The sequence below is a fragment of the Amblyomma mixtum genome, chromosome 10 (assembly GCF_055824585.1).
Source record: "Amblyomma mixtum isolate Tamu chromosome 10, ASM5582458v1, whole genome shotgun sequence".
Lineage (NCBI taxonomy): Eukaryota > Metazoa > Arthropoda > Arachnida > Ixodida > Ixodidae > Amblyomma > Amblyomma mixtum.
In genome coordinates, this window is record NC_143021.1 from 57,094,389 (window position 1) to 57,109,367 (window position 14,979).

Sequence of the window (14,979 nt, forward strand, 5' to 3'; positions counted from 1 at the left end):
AACGACGTTTCGGCCCCCAAGCGGGAGCATTGTTCACGAAAAGGTACAGACGTGCAAAGGCTTTCTATTTATGCTTGAAAATGTGTCCTAGGCAGCGTGCGTATGCCCTAGGAAGTGCCCCGTCAGCATGATTGAGAGTGTATTTGGTTGTCTGAATGATTAAAAATTCCAGATGTAGACGACTTTTGAGATTCTTTTCGGTTTTTAAAATTTTTAAAATACGCGCATTGCTCCAATCAATGTCATGCTGCCTGCTTTCAGAATGTTCAGCGAGTGCATTTGACGCAGCTTTCTTGTTTTCAACATAATTCTGGTGTTGTTTAAACCTTTTAACAAAGTTTCCACTTTCACCCACATACAGTTGGTGACAGTCACTGCACGGTATACTGTACACTATGCCCAGAAACTTTTCCTTTGGCAGGCAGTCTTTTATGTTGACGAGAGCTTGCCGCAAATTTTTCGCCGGCACATGTGCCACCTCGACGTCGTAAGATCGCAGGATGCGCGCCAAGGCTTCGCTGATCTCGGGCACATATAGCACAGGGGCACGTTTTTTGGCGGCTGGGCCACTGTCAGATCATGGGGGTCGCAACAGTTTGCATTCCACAGCGTTGACAAAAGGCAACGGGTAGCCACATTCCGAGAGGTCCTTGCGAACTCTTTGACGGTCGGCTTTGGCGTCCTCTGGCTTTGTGCAGATGCGGTCTGCTCGACGAAAAAGCGAGGCAACCACTGATCTCTTGTGAGAGGCTGGGTGAAGGGAGGTAAAGTGAAGATAGCGACCAGTATGAATGCTCTATCTGGACACTTTGAATGACAGTGCGGATTGGCTTCGTTTCACTAAGACGTCCAAAAATAGAAGCTGTCCATTCTCTTCTTTTTTTTTTCGACTGTGAACTGGATGGATATTTCGATGCTGTTAAGATGCGCTGTGAAATCAAGTAAAGCATCCTTCTTTATAATAGAAAAACAGTCATCGACGTACCGCACAAAAATCTTTGGTTGTGGGCTGAATTAATCTAGTGCGCGGCTTTCCAGCCATTCCATTGTTAGGTTTGCAGCGGTAACAGAAACTGAAGCACCCATGGCTGTTCCGTGAACGTGTTTGTAAAACACACGGTCGAAAGTAAAATAAGTGTTAATCAGGCAGAAATGCAGGAGTCACCTGAGATCCGGCACATCGACTGGCGACCTGCCAGGCAAAATGGCATCAGATTCCAGGGCTGCCGTGCAACCTCGACTGCTAAGTCAATTGGAACGCTCGTGAAGAGCGACTTGACATCAAAAGAGACCATCATGTCACAGTCGTCGAGACGTACGTTTCGAATTTTTTCTATATAGTCAGCAGAATGACGCACATTGGTGGGGGTTCTTACGACGAGCGGAGCCAGTATGCGATGCAGGAAGCTGGAGAGCTCGTAGAGGGGTGAACGGGTGAAATCTACGTTAGGCCTCATTGGAACATCGGTTTTGTGTATCTTAGGAAGGCCATACAACGCCGGAGCTGAGCCATTGTTACATAGTAGCGCGAAGTAGAGGGACTTGTGATGAGGTGGCACCACTCGAAAGACGCCCGATAGAAGCTTTTGCAACTTTGTCTGTATCTTTTCCATTGTGTCCTTCTTGAGACCTCACGTAAGTGCTCTGGTCATTCAGCAAGGCCAGCATTTTGCTCTTGTAGTCGACCTTGTCGAGAAGAACAGTGGAATTTCCTTTGTCAGCTGGTAGATTGACCAAATCGGCATTAGCCCGGAGTTGCTTGATTGCGTTGCGCTTATCTGAAGAGAATGTCGAGGAGGCCTGAAGCGGACGCAGCCTCGAAAGAGCGCCGATTGCGCGAGTATGTTCAGCCTTTGTCAAAAGTTTAGAGCCCAGGGGGTTGGCTTCTGGGCTGCATTGCTTTGCTAGTAATGCGACCTCAGCGTCCCAAATCTCCTGAAGGTAAGAAGATTTTTGTTACTGCTCCCTGCGATGCGTAGGACTTCCACAAATGCTGCAAGAGCGCCACAATAGTGCATAGAAGCAAACCCCCTGGGCGCTAAACTTTTGACAAAGGCTGTACGTGCTTCTTCGCGGCGGAAGGGTTCCACCTTGCTGATTGCATTCTCCACCGTGCATACAATTTTTCTTTTGTCTGGTGCCGGTGCCACATTGAAGTTTAGGCCCAAGTTGAGTACGGACAATTCAGCCGTATCAGGCTTATACGAGGACAGGTTGTGAACTGTTGACAAAGTGACGTTGCTGCATGCAGGCCTATCCTGATGTGCAAGCCTGTTGAGTTTGTTTTCGAGACTGTTCTGCTCTTGCTGAACAGCTGAGAAGGGCATATGCACTGCTTTACAAAGACCCTAAGCTCTTGCGCATGCCTCCGCCGACACACTGCACTGTTTGTCTAATGTTGGCTTCTGGCTTCGCACTTACGAAGGCAAGCACACCGGTTACAAACTCCGTTCGAAACATTCGCATTAGGCCTCATTGTGGACGCCATAGTACACCTGCATGCCAGAGTACCAGAGAGGTAAATAAGTTAGAAATTAGCACAAAAAATGTCTGCCAGATGTAAACATCCCAATGGAACCCTGGAAGTGCAAAGCTGCGTAGCCTGTTCCTTCTCCATTAATATATTCGACAGCCCGATCAAATTTAAGGCGAAAGCCTTTAATGGCTCATACTGTCGTGACCAAGACGTGTTAGAAAATTTGTCCACGTTTCAGATTACTCGAAATGGTCGTGACGCCACTGCGAGCGAATTTTGACGGGTGTTTACCGAAATATGTGAGACAGTTACTGCGCAATTTCTTTTCCTCCAATACAATTTTCATTTTCTTCATTACGGCCCCTCTTTCTCTTTCTTATTTAACTCCATTTCCTCCCTTCCTGTACGGTGCGGTTCAGGTGTCCACGGAGATGACAGAGAATTACAGCGCCATTTCCTGTCCTCAAAAAGCGTTGCGTTCAGAGGGCAACGCATCGCGCCGAACAGGCGGTGGTGTTCGTGGACTCCCTGGCAGCGCTACAACAAGCTGTCGCGTTGCACTCCTAAAGGCAAAGATTAAGCGTCATTAATTGGCAGTTAATTAATGCACCAACAGAATGTGAAGTGAACAATCGCGTAGCAGAATGCAGCACTCAGGCTTTCGCCTTTCACCCCTTTACCCGCTAAAGTTTCTCGTAATTTTTTCATTTCATTTATTGCATGCCTTCACTCCGCAACGCAAATCTGAGGCCGGTGCTCACACACGTGACACGTCAAATGGCACGGGACTCATTTGGCGCTGTTACAAAACGCCAATGGTGGAGCAGTCATCCTGAGGTCGAATCGCAAGCGCAATGGCAGCGCACATTCGGTTCCGACACAGGGCCAAACTGCAAGGCCACGGAGGGAAGCGAAGCTTGCAGCGATACTGCTTGCCCATTTATTGTGCCTCAGGTGACGTCAGCTGTGTGACGCAAAGGGCAAGGTGGAGAGGTCTGCGTCAGGGGTGTTCGCAGTACCTGTGCATTTTCGAGCAAATGCAACGCATGCTACAGCATGTCGGAGTCCACGACAACTCTGCCTGATTAGAAAAAAACATCCAGCGAATAGAGTGCCTTTGAAATATTTTGGAATTATAATTTTGTATTAACTCAGTTTTCGGTACTAATATTCAATACATCCTGTTATTTAAAACAGAAGTCCTGCTTCGAGCAGCCACTGCGCTGGGACTTTCAATCGCATATGTAATCAGCTAATGGAATAATTACATCTCTGCGCAGTAACCATATTCACATTGTTATATAAAGATGTTTTGTATGCTCTGGGAAGGGAATATGAAGAGAAACGTGTGGGATCCCGCCCTTTAGATTTGTCAGCGAGAGACACGCGTGGAATGTTATGATCAACGAAACTTAGGCGGCATAACAAAAGAGTAGATAGCCCACTGGTTAGGAAATTCAGAGGCTCGTTATAGCATATACATATTTATTCAGCAGAAAACGTAAGAGAAAAGAGGGGCTCGTTATGACATACATGACGGAAGCCGACTGTCACCGAAACCAAGGAGCATAGAGGATGTTGTTTATAATTATTTGTCGTTTCATTACTGAAACCGCAATAACGTATATTTTTAAAGATAACTGATTAGAAAGCCGAAGAAAAAAGAACCACATGCCACCGGTGGGACCCAGACCGATCACCTCCGAACTTCGTGTCCGGTGCTCTACCAACTGAACTATGGCGACGCCTCGGTCGTGGGTTCGCACCCTGCCGGCGGCATGTGGTTGTTTTTCCCTCTGCCTTCTCATCAGTTACCCTGGACATAATTACCCTATTAGCTGCCATTGATGAAAACAAAGGTAATAAAAACACCCTTACGCTCCTTAATTACCATGACACTTGCCTTCCGACATGTATTTACGCATGTAGAAAACCAATGGTCACAAGTTTCACAAGTTTTTTTACTTTCACAAGTTTTTTTACTCTGAGCTACGACAGGAACCCTACATCTGCGCACCACCACCACGCATCTCCCTCCGCACCGGCCATCAGCAGCAAGTGTCACTACCTCGCGCCCGCACCACTACATTTTCTTCATCATTCTTCCCCCGGACAGCGAACGACTGGAACGGCCTTCCCCGAGAACTTGCTGCTATCACATGCCAATCATTGTTCATCGAAGAAATCACGCGTGTACTTGCTCAGTGATAATCTTATATTTGTATAACTTTCAACTTATCTGTTAGACATTCTGTTTTTCATTTCTGTGTGCCCCACCCCTTATGTAATACCCTCTAACGAGGGTCTTTAAGGTATTAAAGTGAAGTGTAGTGAAATGGTCACAGAAAGCATAGCAGGCTAGGGCAATTTTTCTGCCTTTTCGTTTTTAATTTGTAGTGTGGATCAATGGGAAATTTTAACTGTATCTCAATTATGGCAGAGCGATAAGTGATTAGAAATATACGAAAAAATAACCCCGTTCTACCAGTGTGATCCGAAACTCTGGCCTCCGAATATCGCGTCCGCACTGGGTTATGTGTAGATCCTGCTCTCTGAGGTCCCACTTACCTCACGAGTCATTTCGACAGGGTACACGTCCAGCGTCTCGAAGAGGCTGTAGTTGGTGCATTTTGTGTCGTAGGGGTACGGCAGCTTCTTCACTCCACGCTGCAGGGTAATAGGAGAGAGAGAAAGAAATTTTAATACGAGGAAAAGGAGGAGAGGTCAGCTGATGGTAACATGGCCCTGGCCGGTTACTCCACACTGGGGAAAGAGGAAGGGGAGGAAAGGGAAACTGCGAATGAAGGTTGATGATGGCATAATACAATGAGTTTCATGGGTGATGTCCACACACACGCACACTGGCTGGCACTCTGATGTAGGTGAGGAGACGCACATGAAGATCATGTATGGGACACACATACCGACCCATGTCATTAACAAATACAGGAATGAAAGCACAAATGTAAACCGCGTAAACTGTCATGTAGGGAGTGCACAGGCGATCACAGACGGGTATCCAGGCCTGTTCCACATAAAACACTTCAGCCGGCCTTTGTCACACGCCACCAATCACCACGTTTCGCCCTGGCGCCTAGAAGACTTGCTTGAGAGAGAGGGTGAAAGTCCAATTGTATCACTGTCGCTTCCAATGTTCTCCTCTCATCAGTGTAGTTCGGGAACTGGCAAAGGTGTCCAATAATCTCTGGAGTGGGGCACTGCACGCAGTTTGGGTTAGTTTCTATTCCGATCTTGTGAAGGTAGTATTTGGTGTCGGCAACGCCAAGCCGTAACCGGTGGAATAAAGTCCCTTGCCGTCGCATTACCCTAGATGGCATATGAAATCGTGAGCCAGCGTCAAGCTTACAGACGCAGTCCTGTTGGTGGCTCGAATCGTTCCAGTCCGCATTGCGACTTGCATAAAATGCGCGAGCAAGGCTCCAATGTTTGATCTGGAAAATGCTTTTTCAAAGGAAGAACCATCATCATGTGCTAACCTAGTCTCGGCATCAGCACGCTCGTTTCCCGCTATGCCACAAGGGCTCGGTATCCATTCACGCTTTATGATATTGTCACGTAGTGGTGACTGCGGTACGGCGAACTGGAAAACAGCGAGAACGTCTTCGAAACGAAACTCTTTATTCGGGCTGACTTGCGCCCGCAAAGAACTGAATGACTCGGCGGCGGTGCAGCAACAAGCGTGCTCGGTGGTCGTCGAACAGAATCCCCGCCGCTGTCGGCCGTGCTCTTTTTAAAGCTGATAGCGAGCATTTGAGATAAAGTTTAGGAAGTTACTAGAACCTTCTGCAACAAACTAGAACCGGCTCCGTCCGCATGCGATCAATCGAGATAAATCTAGGCGCGTCTTGCGTCACAAACGAAGCGATAAAGTGGCGCGTCGGCAGCCTTGAAGCATGAACAAACAAATACTACAAACGAACGCTTCAAAGATCCGCGGCATTACTCCCCTCTCAAAGAAGCATCGATCCGATGCTTTAGAACATAAAGCGGCTGTAAACAATCAAAAACGGATTGTGAAAAAATAAACACTCAATGTGGAATCAAGGCGTCCTCTAGCGTGCATGATAGGGATTTAGGCGTACGACATGGACTACTTCTGGTTGTACGCGTCGTCGCTAAGATGCAGTCATTTGGTCAGGAACGACTTCATAGTCCAATTCACCTAGCCAACGAAGAACCTTGTACGGGCCGAAATAGCGGCGAAAAAGCTTTTCACTCAATCCTCGGCGGCGAATGGGCGTCCAAACCCAGACTCGGTCTCCTGGCTTGTATTCCGCGTTGCGTCTTCGTAGGTTGTAGCGTGTGGCGTCGGTCCGCTGCTGGTCTTTTATCCTTAATCGGGCGCCTTCGGGCTTCTTCTGCGCGTTGTAGGTAGGCGGCGACGTCGACGTTATCTTCTTCGGTAACGTTCGGGATCATGGCGTCCAGCGTGGTCGTGGCCTCTCTGCCATGGACGAGCCTAAAAGGCGTCATCTGGGTGGTCTCGTGCACTGCGGTGTTGTAGGCGAAGACTACGTAAGGCAAGATGATGTCCCAGGTCTTGTGTTCGGCATCGACATACATCGCGAGCATATCGGTGATGGTCTTGTTGAGGCGCTCGGTCAGTCCGTTGGTCTGCGGGTGGTATGCAGTTGTTCTCCGGTGGCTGGTTTGGCTGTAATGGAGGATGGCTTGCGTCAGTTCCGCCGTGAATGCTGTTCCTCTCTCAGTAATGAGCACATCGGGGGCGCCGTGTCGCAGAAGAATGTTCTCCACGAAAAATTTGGCGACTTCTGCTGCTGTTCCGTTCTGTAGGGCTTTTTCCTCGGCGTAGCGGGTCAGGTAGTCGGTCGCTATAATGATCCACTTATTTCCAGATGTTGATTTCAGGCAAGTCCATGCCAATCTGCTGAAAGGGCCTTGAGGGGGGTTCAATGGGGTTCAAAAATCCTGCTGGTCGGGTTGGATGGGTCTTTCTTCGCTGACAATCTCGGCAGATTCTCAGATAATGTGCGACATCGGCAGACAGTCGGGGCCAGTAATACTTGTCTTGAATGCGGCGGAGGGCGCGAGAAAACCCGAGATGTCGAGCTGTCGGCTCGTCGTGTGAGGCCTGAAGAATTTCTCTGAGCAGACTTACAGGTACAACAAGGACGTAGGCTGTCTTGTTCTCTGCAAAGTTCTTCTTCACGAGGACATCGTTCTGCAAACAGAACGAAGACAATCCTCGCTTGAACGAGGCGGGGGGTGAAGAAACCTTGCCTTCCAAGTATTCGATGAGGCATTTTATGTCGGGGTCCGCGCGTTGCTGTTGAGCTGGAGCTGATGGGTCCCAGGAAGGCGCCTTCATCGTCGTCCGGCGGCGGTGCATCTATAGGGGCGCGTGACAGGCAGTCGGCGTCAGAGTGCTTCTCTTGGTCAATTCTCTTGGTCAGGCGAACCTTCTACGCATGGGTCGGAGAGCGCGAAGAAGTCCCGTACGTCAGATATTTCGTCGAGGAATGCAATCGTCGTTCCTCTGTTAACGTGCCGGTATTCTTCGCTGAAGTTAGTCAGCAGTACTTCGGCTTGTCCTTTGCGGAAATGTGCGATACCTCTTGCGATGCCGATTCCTCGGTCGAGAAGCAACTGTATGTTCCCCTCGATAATGGCTTCAGTGTTATTCGCTTCTTTGGCGCCTACGGTGATGATGACGCTTGAGCGGGGTGGGACACTCGCTTCTTCCTCCAGGACACTAAGCGCAACGTGATGTTCCGGAGTTCTCGTCGACGGGATGGCCTCGTCCGTGGAAAGTGTAATCATCTTGGATCGCAGGTCGATGATCGCTTGATGCTCATTAAGGATATCCATGCCCAAGATCGCTTCGCGGGAACATTGCCGTAGCACTACGAAAGTCGCGGGATAGGTATGTCCCTTGAGAGTCACTCGCGCTGTGCATCGTCCTGATGGCGTGAGGAGGTGGCCCCCTGCGGTGCAAATTTGTGGGCCGTCCCAAGCGGTCGTTACTTTCCTCAGTTGCGCAGCGAATGGTCCGCTCATCACCGAATAATCGGCTTCTGCGTCGACTACAGCGGTGACTTTCCGGTCGTCTATAACCACTTCTATGTCGGATGTCCTGGCTCTAGTGTTGCGCGTCGTCTTCGGCGTCGGGTCACGGCTTCGTCGGATATGTGAATTGTGGGTGGGGCGTGTGATCGAAGCTTTTTCTGATGACGGCGTCGTTTTGAAAGTGGTTCGAGTTGTGGTCGAGGTGGTCGTTGTATGCGGCGTCGGCGTTGTGGGTGCGACGTCTTCATACGGTGTGGTCGCTGGAGGATCTTCATCGTTTCGTCGGCAAGCAACCTGACCTCCACAGGTTGCTTTTTTTAGTTTCCCCTACGTGGCCTAGGGGACCTTCCTAGGATAGCCGCGGCGTAGCTGCGGCCCGGTGATGCAAAACGAGCGGTCGACGGCGACGGCGAGCGGGAAAGACGGCTTGTCGACGCGTACTCCCCTCTGTGCAGGTAGTCGTCGATTTCCCGTGGTCGCTGGCCGGGGAATGGTCGTGGGGCGTCCATGGCGAAACCACGCCGGCCGATGCGTCTGTACGGGCAGTGGCAAAGTACATGACCGGCTTCGCCGCAAGGGAAGCGTAGCGGGCGGTTGTTGGAAGTCCTCCAGGCGTCGCACTTCCTGGGGCTTGGGCGTCGGTCGTAGGCTGGGCCGGCGGGGGCAGGGGGACGGCGTTCGGGAACAGCTGGTGTAAGGGATCGGTAGTGTACGCGGGGTCATCGGAACGCGGCTGGGAGCGCTCAAAGCGAAGCGTCTCCTTTCTCGGAACGCGGCCGCTCGCGAACGCGCCAGGAAGTACGGGTGTTCCCCGCCCCGCGGTACCGATTCGCGCACGTACTGGCACGAATGTGTATTTGTGTTTGTTTTTATGTTGATTTAGTGGTAGAGAGGGTGGTTTACCTTGTTGAAGCCGGAGGGCTGGCCATGCCCTTGAAGAACCAATCATGTTAAGAGCACAACATGAGTGGAAGCTACGAAATGTGGGCCGGGCTTTTAGGGCTTTAAAACCGGGCCCCGAAGCCGGAAAAAGGGTTCTGCGCTAAGGTGAGATGCTATGCATCTTCGGCTATGCCGAGTAGGGGCCTCCCCTAGTGTTAGCCAATTCCACCTTTTTGTTGTGTATCTCTTTGCTGTATAAGTTGTCTCTAGTGCCTATACATGTATATGCAATGTAAATTGCTGTACATAAACTGTACATAAGTATTCCCTTTATCCCTGCATCTCTACTCATCGAGAGACCGTCTCTGACGGGGCAGCCCTGGTGCGAAGATCAAGCTTCAGTCTTCAAGTAAACCAACCGTCTCTGGCGGGGCACCTCTGGTGCGAGGAAGATAGAGAACCTGTGAAATTTACTGGCGCAGCCGACGAGGATCCTGCGGCCATCGGAAGACGGCGCAGGAAGAAGATTGAAGGCAGGGAGAAAGGCGACGGTCAGGCAACAGCAGCGTTCGAGAAAGGACCTGCGGAGAGACGGCCGCAAGGACGCAAGGACCACGGCAGTAGTCCAGCGACGCGGGACTGCATCCGGTAAAAGAAGGCAGCGCGTCGAGAACTCGATAGTCACCGGCGGGTCGCATCAAGTGACGACAACGGGCACAGCACCTGCGGCGTGCGACAGCTCATCGCAGCGTCCGGTGAAAGTTGCGGTGGACTGCGACGCCAAGGAGCTGGCAATGCGGATCGACGCATCGAAACTGAGTTTCCTTCGTCGCATTGTTCACGTCCCTGTGTTCGAGCCGGAAGCGGGGTTCTGGGCTAAGGTGAGATGCTATGCATGTTCGGCTATGCCGTGTAGGGGCCTCCCCTAGTGTCAGCCAGTTCGACCTTTTTTGTTGTTGTGTATCTCTTTGCTGTTTAATTTGTCTCGAGTGCCTATACTTGGATACGATTGTAAATATCTGTACATAAAGTTCAAGTATTCGCCTTACCCCTGCATCTCAACTCATCACAAGACCGTCTCTGACGGGGCACCCCTGGTGCAGAGATCAAGCTTCAGTCTTCAAGTTAGATAAATCTCCTCTTGCGGGGCACCTCTGGTGCAAGGAAAGAGAACCTGTGAAATTTACTGCTGGTTCACGTCGAAGAGGCGGAATGCGGCTCTCGCGTTGGGGCTGAAGACGGCGTAGTGCAGCAGTGTAGGTTAAGGCTGGACGTTCAGCTGGAGGCGAAGATGACGGAGTACCAAGCGCATGCTTCACTTCTTCTCGTACAATTTTCTCTAGGGTCGCTACTTGAGGCTGGTTGGAAGATGGTAGCAGGCGACGCAGCTCTTCTCGTAGAATTTCGCGGATAACATCCCGCAGGTTGCCCCCGAGTGCTGTGCCATCCGAGAGGGCAGTCGAGGTCACTAGGGGCTGTCGAGGGAAATGACGCGCTCGTGCTTCCAAGGTTCTCTCTATGGCGGCTGCTTCACTGGTGAATTCCGCGACCGTGGTTGGTGGATTGCGGGTGAGACCACCGAAAAGTGCCTCTTTAGCACCACGCATCAGAAGCTCCACTTTCTTATCTTCTGTCATGTCAGGGTCGACTCTTCGAAAAAGGCGTTTCATATCTTCTAGGTATGCGGTCACGGACTCGTTCGGGTGTTGGATGCGTGACTGCAGAAGCAGCTGAGCTCTTTCTTTCCTGATGATGCTGGTGAAGGCCTTCAGGAACTCCTGTTTGAATAATTCCCACGTCGGTAGAGAAACTTCGAGGTTTTCATACAATATGCTCGCTGGTCCTTTCAAGGCGAAGAAGACATGTCTCATTTTAGTCTGGTCGTCCCAACTGTTGAACACGGCGACACGCTCAAACTGTTCCAGCCATTCCTCGGGATCCTCGCTCGGTGAAGCGTGGAACGTGGGCGGCAGTCGGGGCTGGTGCAAAATAACGGAGGCTGGTGTCGTAGCCATGGCTGAACTCAAAATTGATGGGTCCTTTTTCGCTCGCGTGTGGTCCGGTAGCAGTCCGAATTCTGGTGGACACCTCTGGAGACGACGGCTGATTCGCCCTTCGCCTTCGGGGGGGACGGCGCCGGCGGCTTTCGCGTGATCTTCTTCGAGACGGCTCGGGCTGCTCTGACGGCTCCCAGGGGGTGAGGGCGACAGGGACATCCGTTAGCACCTCCACCAGATGTCACGTAGTGGTGACTGCAGTACGGCGAACAGGAAAACAGCGAGAACGTCTTCGAAACGAAACTCTTTATTCGGGCTGACTTGCGCCCGCAAAGAACTGAATCACTCGGCGGCGGCGTGGCAACAAGCGTGCTCGGCGGTCGTCGAACAGAATCCCCGCCGCTGTCGGCCATGCTCTTTTTAAAGCTGATAGCGAGCATTCGAGATAAAGCTTAGGAAGTTACTAGAACCTTCTGGAACAAACTAGAACCGGCTCCGCCCGCATGCGATCAATCGAGATAAATCTAGGCGCGTCTTGCGTCACAAACGAAGCGATAAAGTGGCGCGTCGGCAGCCTTGAAGCATGAACAAACAAATACTACAAACGAACGCTACAAAGATGCGCGGCAATATGGCCGCGGTGAAAAGCCTCAGCTGAAGAAAGCGCAATCTGTTGAACCAGCTTTTGGCATATCCTTGGTTTACCTTAAGTTTGTATGACCCGCAATGCCCACATCGAGTCGCAGAAGATAGTCCATCGGTGCGCTGACTGGTGGCTGGTATAACGGACGGGCTCTCGTATGGCTGCCAATTCAGTTGCCGTAGATGACGGTATATGCATTAGCCTGAAACGGTGACACAAGGCATTTCCTGGCACTATCACCGCCGCAGCTGAAGAGGTGGTCGTCACGGATCCGTCCCAAAAAACATGCTGGGAGTCACCATTTCTGGGAGTCACCATGGGAGGCGCCAGCTGTTTCAGACTGACTGTTGGGATGTGCGTGTTCTTTATTATCCCTGGAATGGATGTGCGTATGTATGGTTTCGGTACTGCACAAAGTGACACCTCTACATTCTGGTGTGGCATGTAGTTAGAAGGCACCGCATTGCGCTGTATCGAGAGGGGGCTTTTGAAAAGGTGGAATCTAGACGCACAGCACTAACATTGGTCGGGGGGCGGTGACGATGCCTGCTCAGGTGTCGAAAATGCACACGAAGTGGCTCCTGCTGAAATTATATTCCTGCTCGGAATGCGCAGGTCTCGTAAAATATGCCCAAGTGGAAGTTTTGTGGGCCAAAGCTAAGCATACTCTCAAAGCACGAGCCTGCGCGCTTTGAAGCACACGCAAGCCGGATAGTATGACCCCCGAGAGAACGTGTGCACCGTATCTGAGAAGATCAACTACCAGCGCCTAGTGCACATGAAGTAAAGATCACTCAGAGGGACCCCAAGATTTCCGTGCCATACACCGCACAATGACTGCAAATCTGTCGAGCTTTCTCTTGAGCAAAAAAATGTGCTCGTCCAGGACAGGTCAAGGTATACCGTAACACCTAAGAATTTGTGATGGGTTACGTATGGAACAATTTGCCGCCGATTGCGACCGGACACCACACCATTAACTTGAGTGTGAAAGCCAAGCTGACGCTTTTAGTTCGTGAAAGTTCAAGCCCCTGGCGTTGAAAGTACGCAGACGTAATGGAAACCGAACGCTGCAATCTTGTTTGCACTTGGGGACGCGTGACACTTGATGCCCATGGAAATATCGTCGGCGTAGGTGGATATAGAAACAGTGTTTGGTAGTTGTTTGAAAAGGTAGATAAGCACGAGATTAAACAACGTTGGACTGAGCCCTCCTCCCTGAGCAACAGCACAAGCAACATGATGATCTGCTGCGTCTCCTTCAAGAGCCTCCATGTACACTGTCCGGTTTGTCAAATTGCTTGCAATACAATTGTGCAGAAGTCCACCTATACCACATTCGCCGATTGCATTTAATACTGCATCGTGCTAAACATTAACGAATGCACTCATGATGTCGAGGAAAAGAGCAACAATCAACCTGTGACGGCATTTTTAATTTTCTACAGTCGACACAAGGTCAGTTTGAAGGTTTGAAGGTTTGAAGGTTTATTTCCGCAACTAGGTGTTGCGAGGACAGCCAGGGAAAAAGCTGTATAGACAGCTTGAGAGGTCCTGGCTTCCTCTTACAGTGCAGCATTGACGGCGGCGGAATAGGACATCAAACAAATAGTAAGAAAAAACTCGTATGTTCTGTACATACAATGACACATGTACGTTCAGTAAGCAGTACATTCTGCTTGTAAAAGAAAAAAGAACTATATTAGGTCAAAGAGACTATAAAGGCAAACACAGGGAGGAGAAAATAAAGGACAGCAGAAACTGACAGGTGCACTCAAAATGGTAATAGCAAGAAAAAAAAGAACTACACGAATATTTGGGGCAATTCTTTCAGAGAAATATTGGAGACATCAAGATTCTTGTGGCAGTACAACTGGTTCAGAAGTGTCGGTAAGGTATGCTGCAACATTTGTTTGCCATAGTTTGTACGGCATTTCTTAACATTCCAAGGCTCTGCTGCGCGGGTATCATACACAGTTCTGCTTTGCTCTAACCTAGCAAGTGTAAGTAAGAAATCATCATTTTTCATTATGGCGAGTTTATATTTATAGCACAGCCTATAGTTATACATGGATTTCATTGGAATAACGTTGTGTCGGTGGAAAAGGCTCGCAGTGTGGAAGAAATACGGCACTTTACATGCAATGCGTATAATACGTTTTTGTAAGACAGTGAGTGAGTTTGTTAATATTTTCAGCTGTTGTTGTTGCCCACACCATACATCCGTAGCTGGCTATGGAAGAGAACAAAGAGTGATAAAGTAACATGTTGACTGACGTAGGAAAATTAAAGCAATGGCGGCGCATGATACCAACTGTTCTGGAAAGTTTCTGAATGACGTAATTAATATGGTCATTCCACGACATATCTGCTGCAAAGTAAACGCCCAGAGTTTTCACAGACTACACAAATTCTATTCTGGTATTGTTTAATTCAATTAGAGGAAGTTCAAAGTGTTTGTGACGTGGGTGGAACATGACGGCTGCAGTTTTACTAACGTTAATTCTTAAGTGATTATCAGCAGTCCAAGTATTTATTTCTTTTAAGGTTTTATTAGCTCGATTTGCGAGATCAGCCGATGAAGTACCCGAAAAAAACAGACTAGTGTCATCTGCATAAATTATGTACTTAGCAGTGCTATCGATGCGAACAATATCATTAATATAAAGAACAAAAAGAAACGGACCCAAAATGCTCCCTTGCGGAACTTTAGAAGCTACCGCTTTCAACTGGGAGCATTCACCGGCAATACTAACAAACTGAGATCTATGTCGCAAGTATGAGGAAATCAGCATATGGGCTATGCCTCTAATACCGTAGTGGTCTAATTTTTTAAGCACCACAGAGTGATTAACAAGGTCAAACGCCTTTGAAAAATCTAAAAATAAACCAAGTACCATGTTTTTGGATTCAAAATGTTTTAGTATGAATTC

General features: G+C 49.5%; 1 protein-coding gene across 1 annotated transcript in view; it reads right to left on the reverse strand.

The window, feature by feature from the left end:
* LOC149325863 (uncharacterized) overlaps positions 1-14,979 on the reverse strand; it is a 267,673-nt gene that overhangs the window by 162,617 nt on the left and 90,077 nt on the right. Inside the window, exon 7 of the mRNA XM_089562465.1 lies at positions 5,045-5,143. Within this exon, the coding sequence (XP_089418591.1) occupies positions 5,045-5,143 (99 nt within the window). The remainder of the gene's footprint in view (positions 1-5,044; positions 5,144-14,979) is intronic.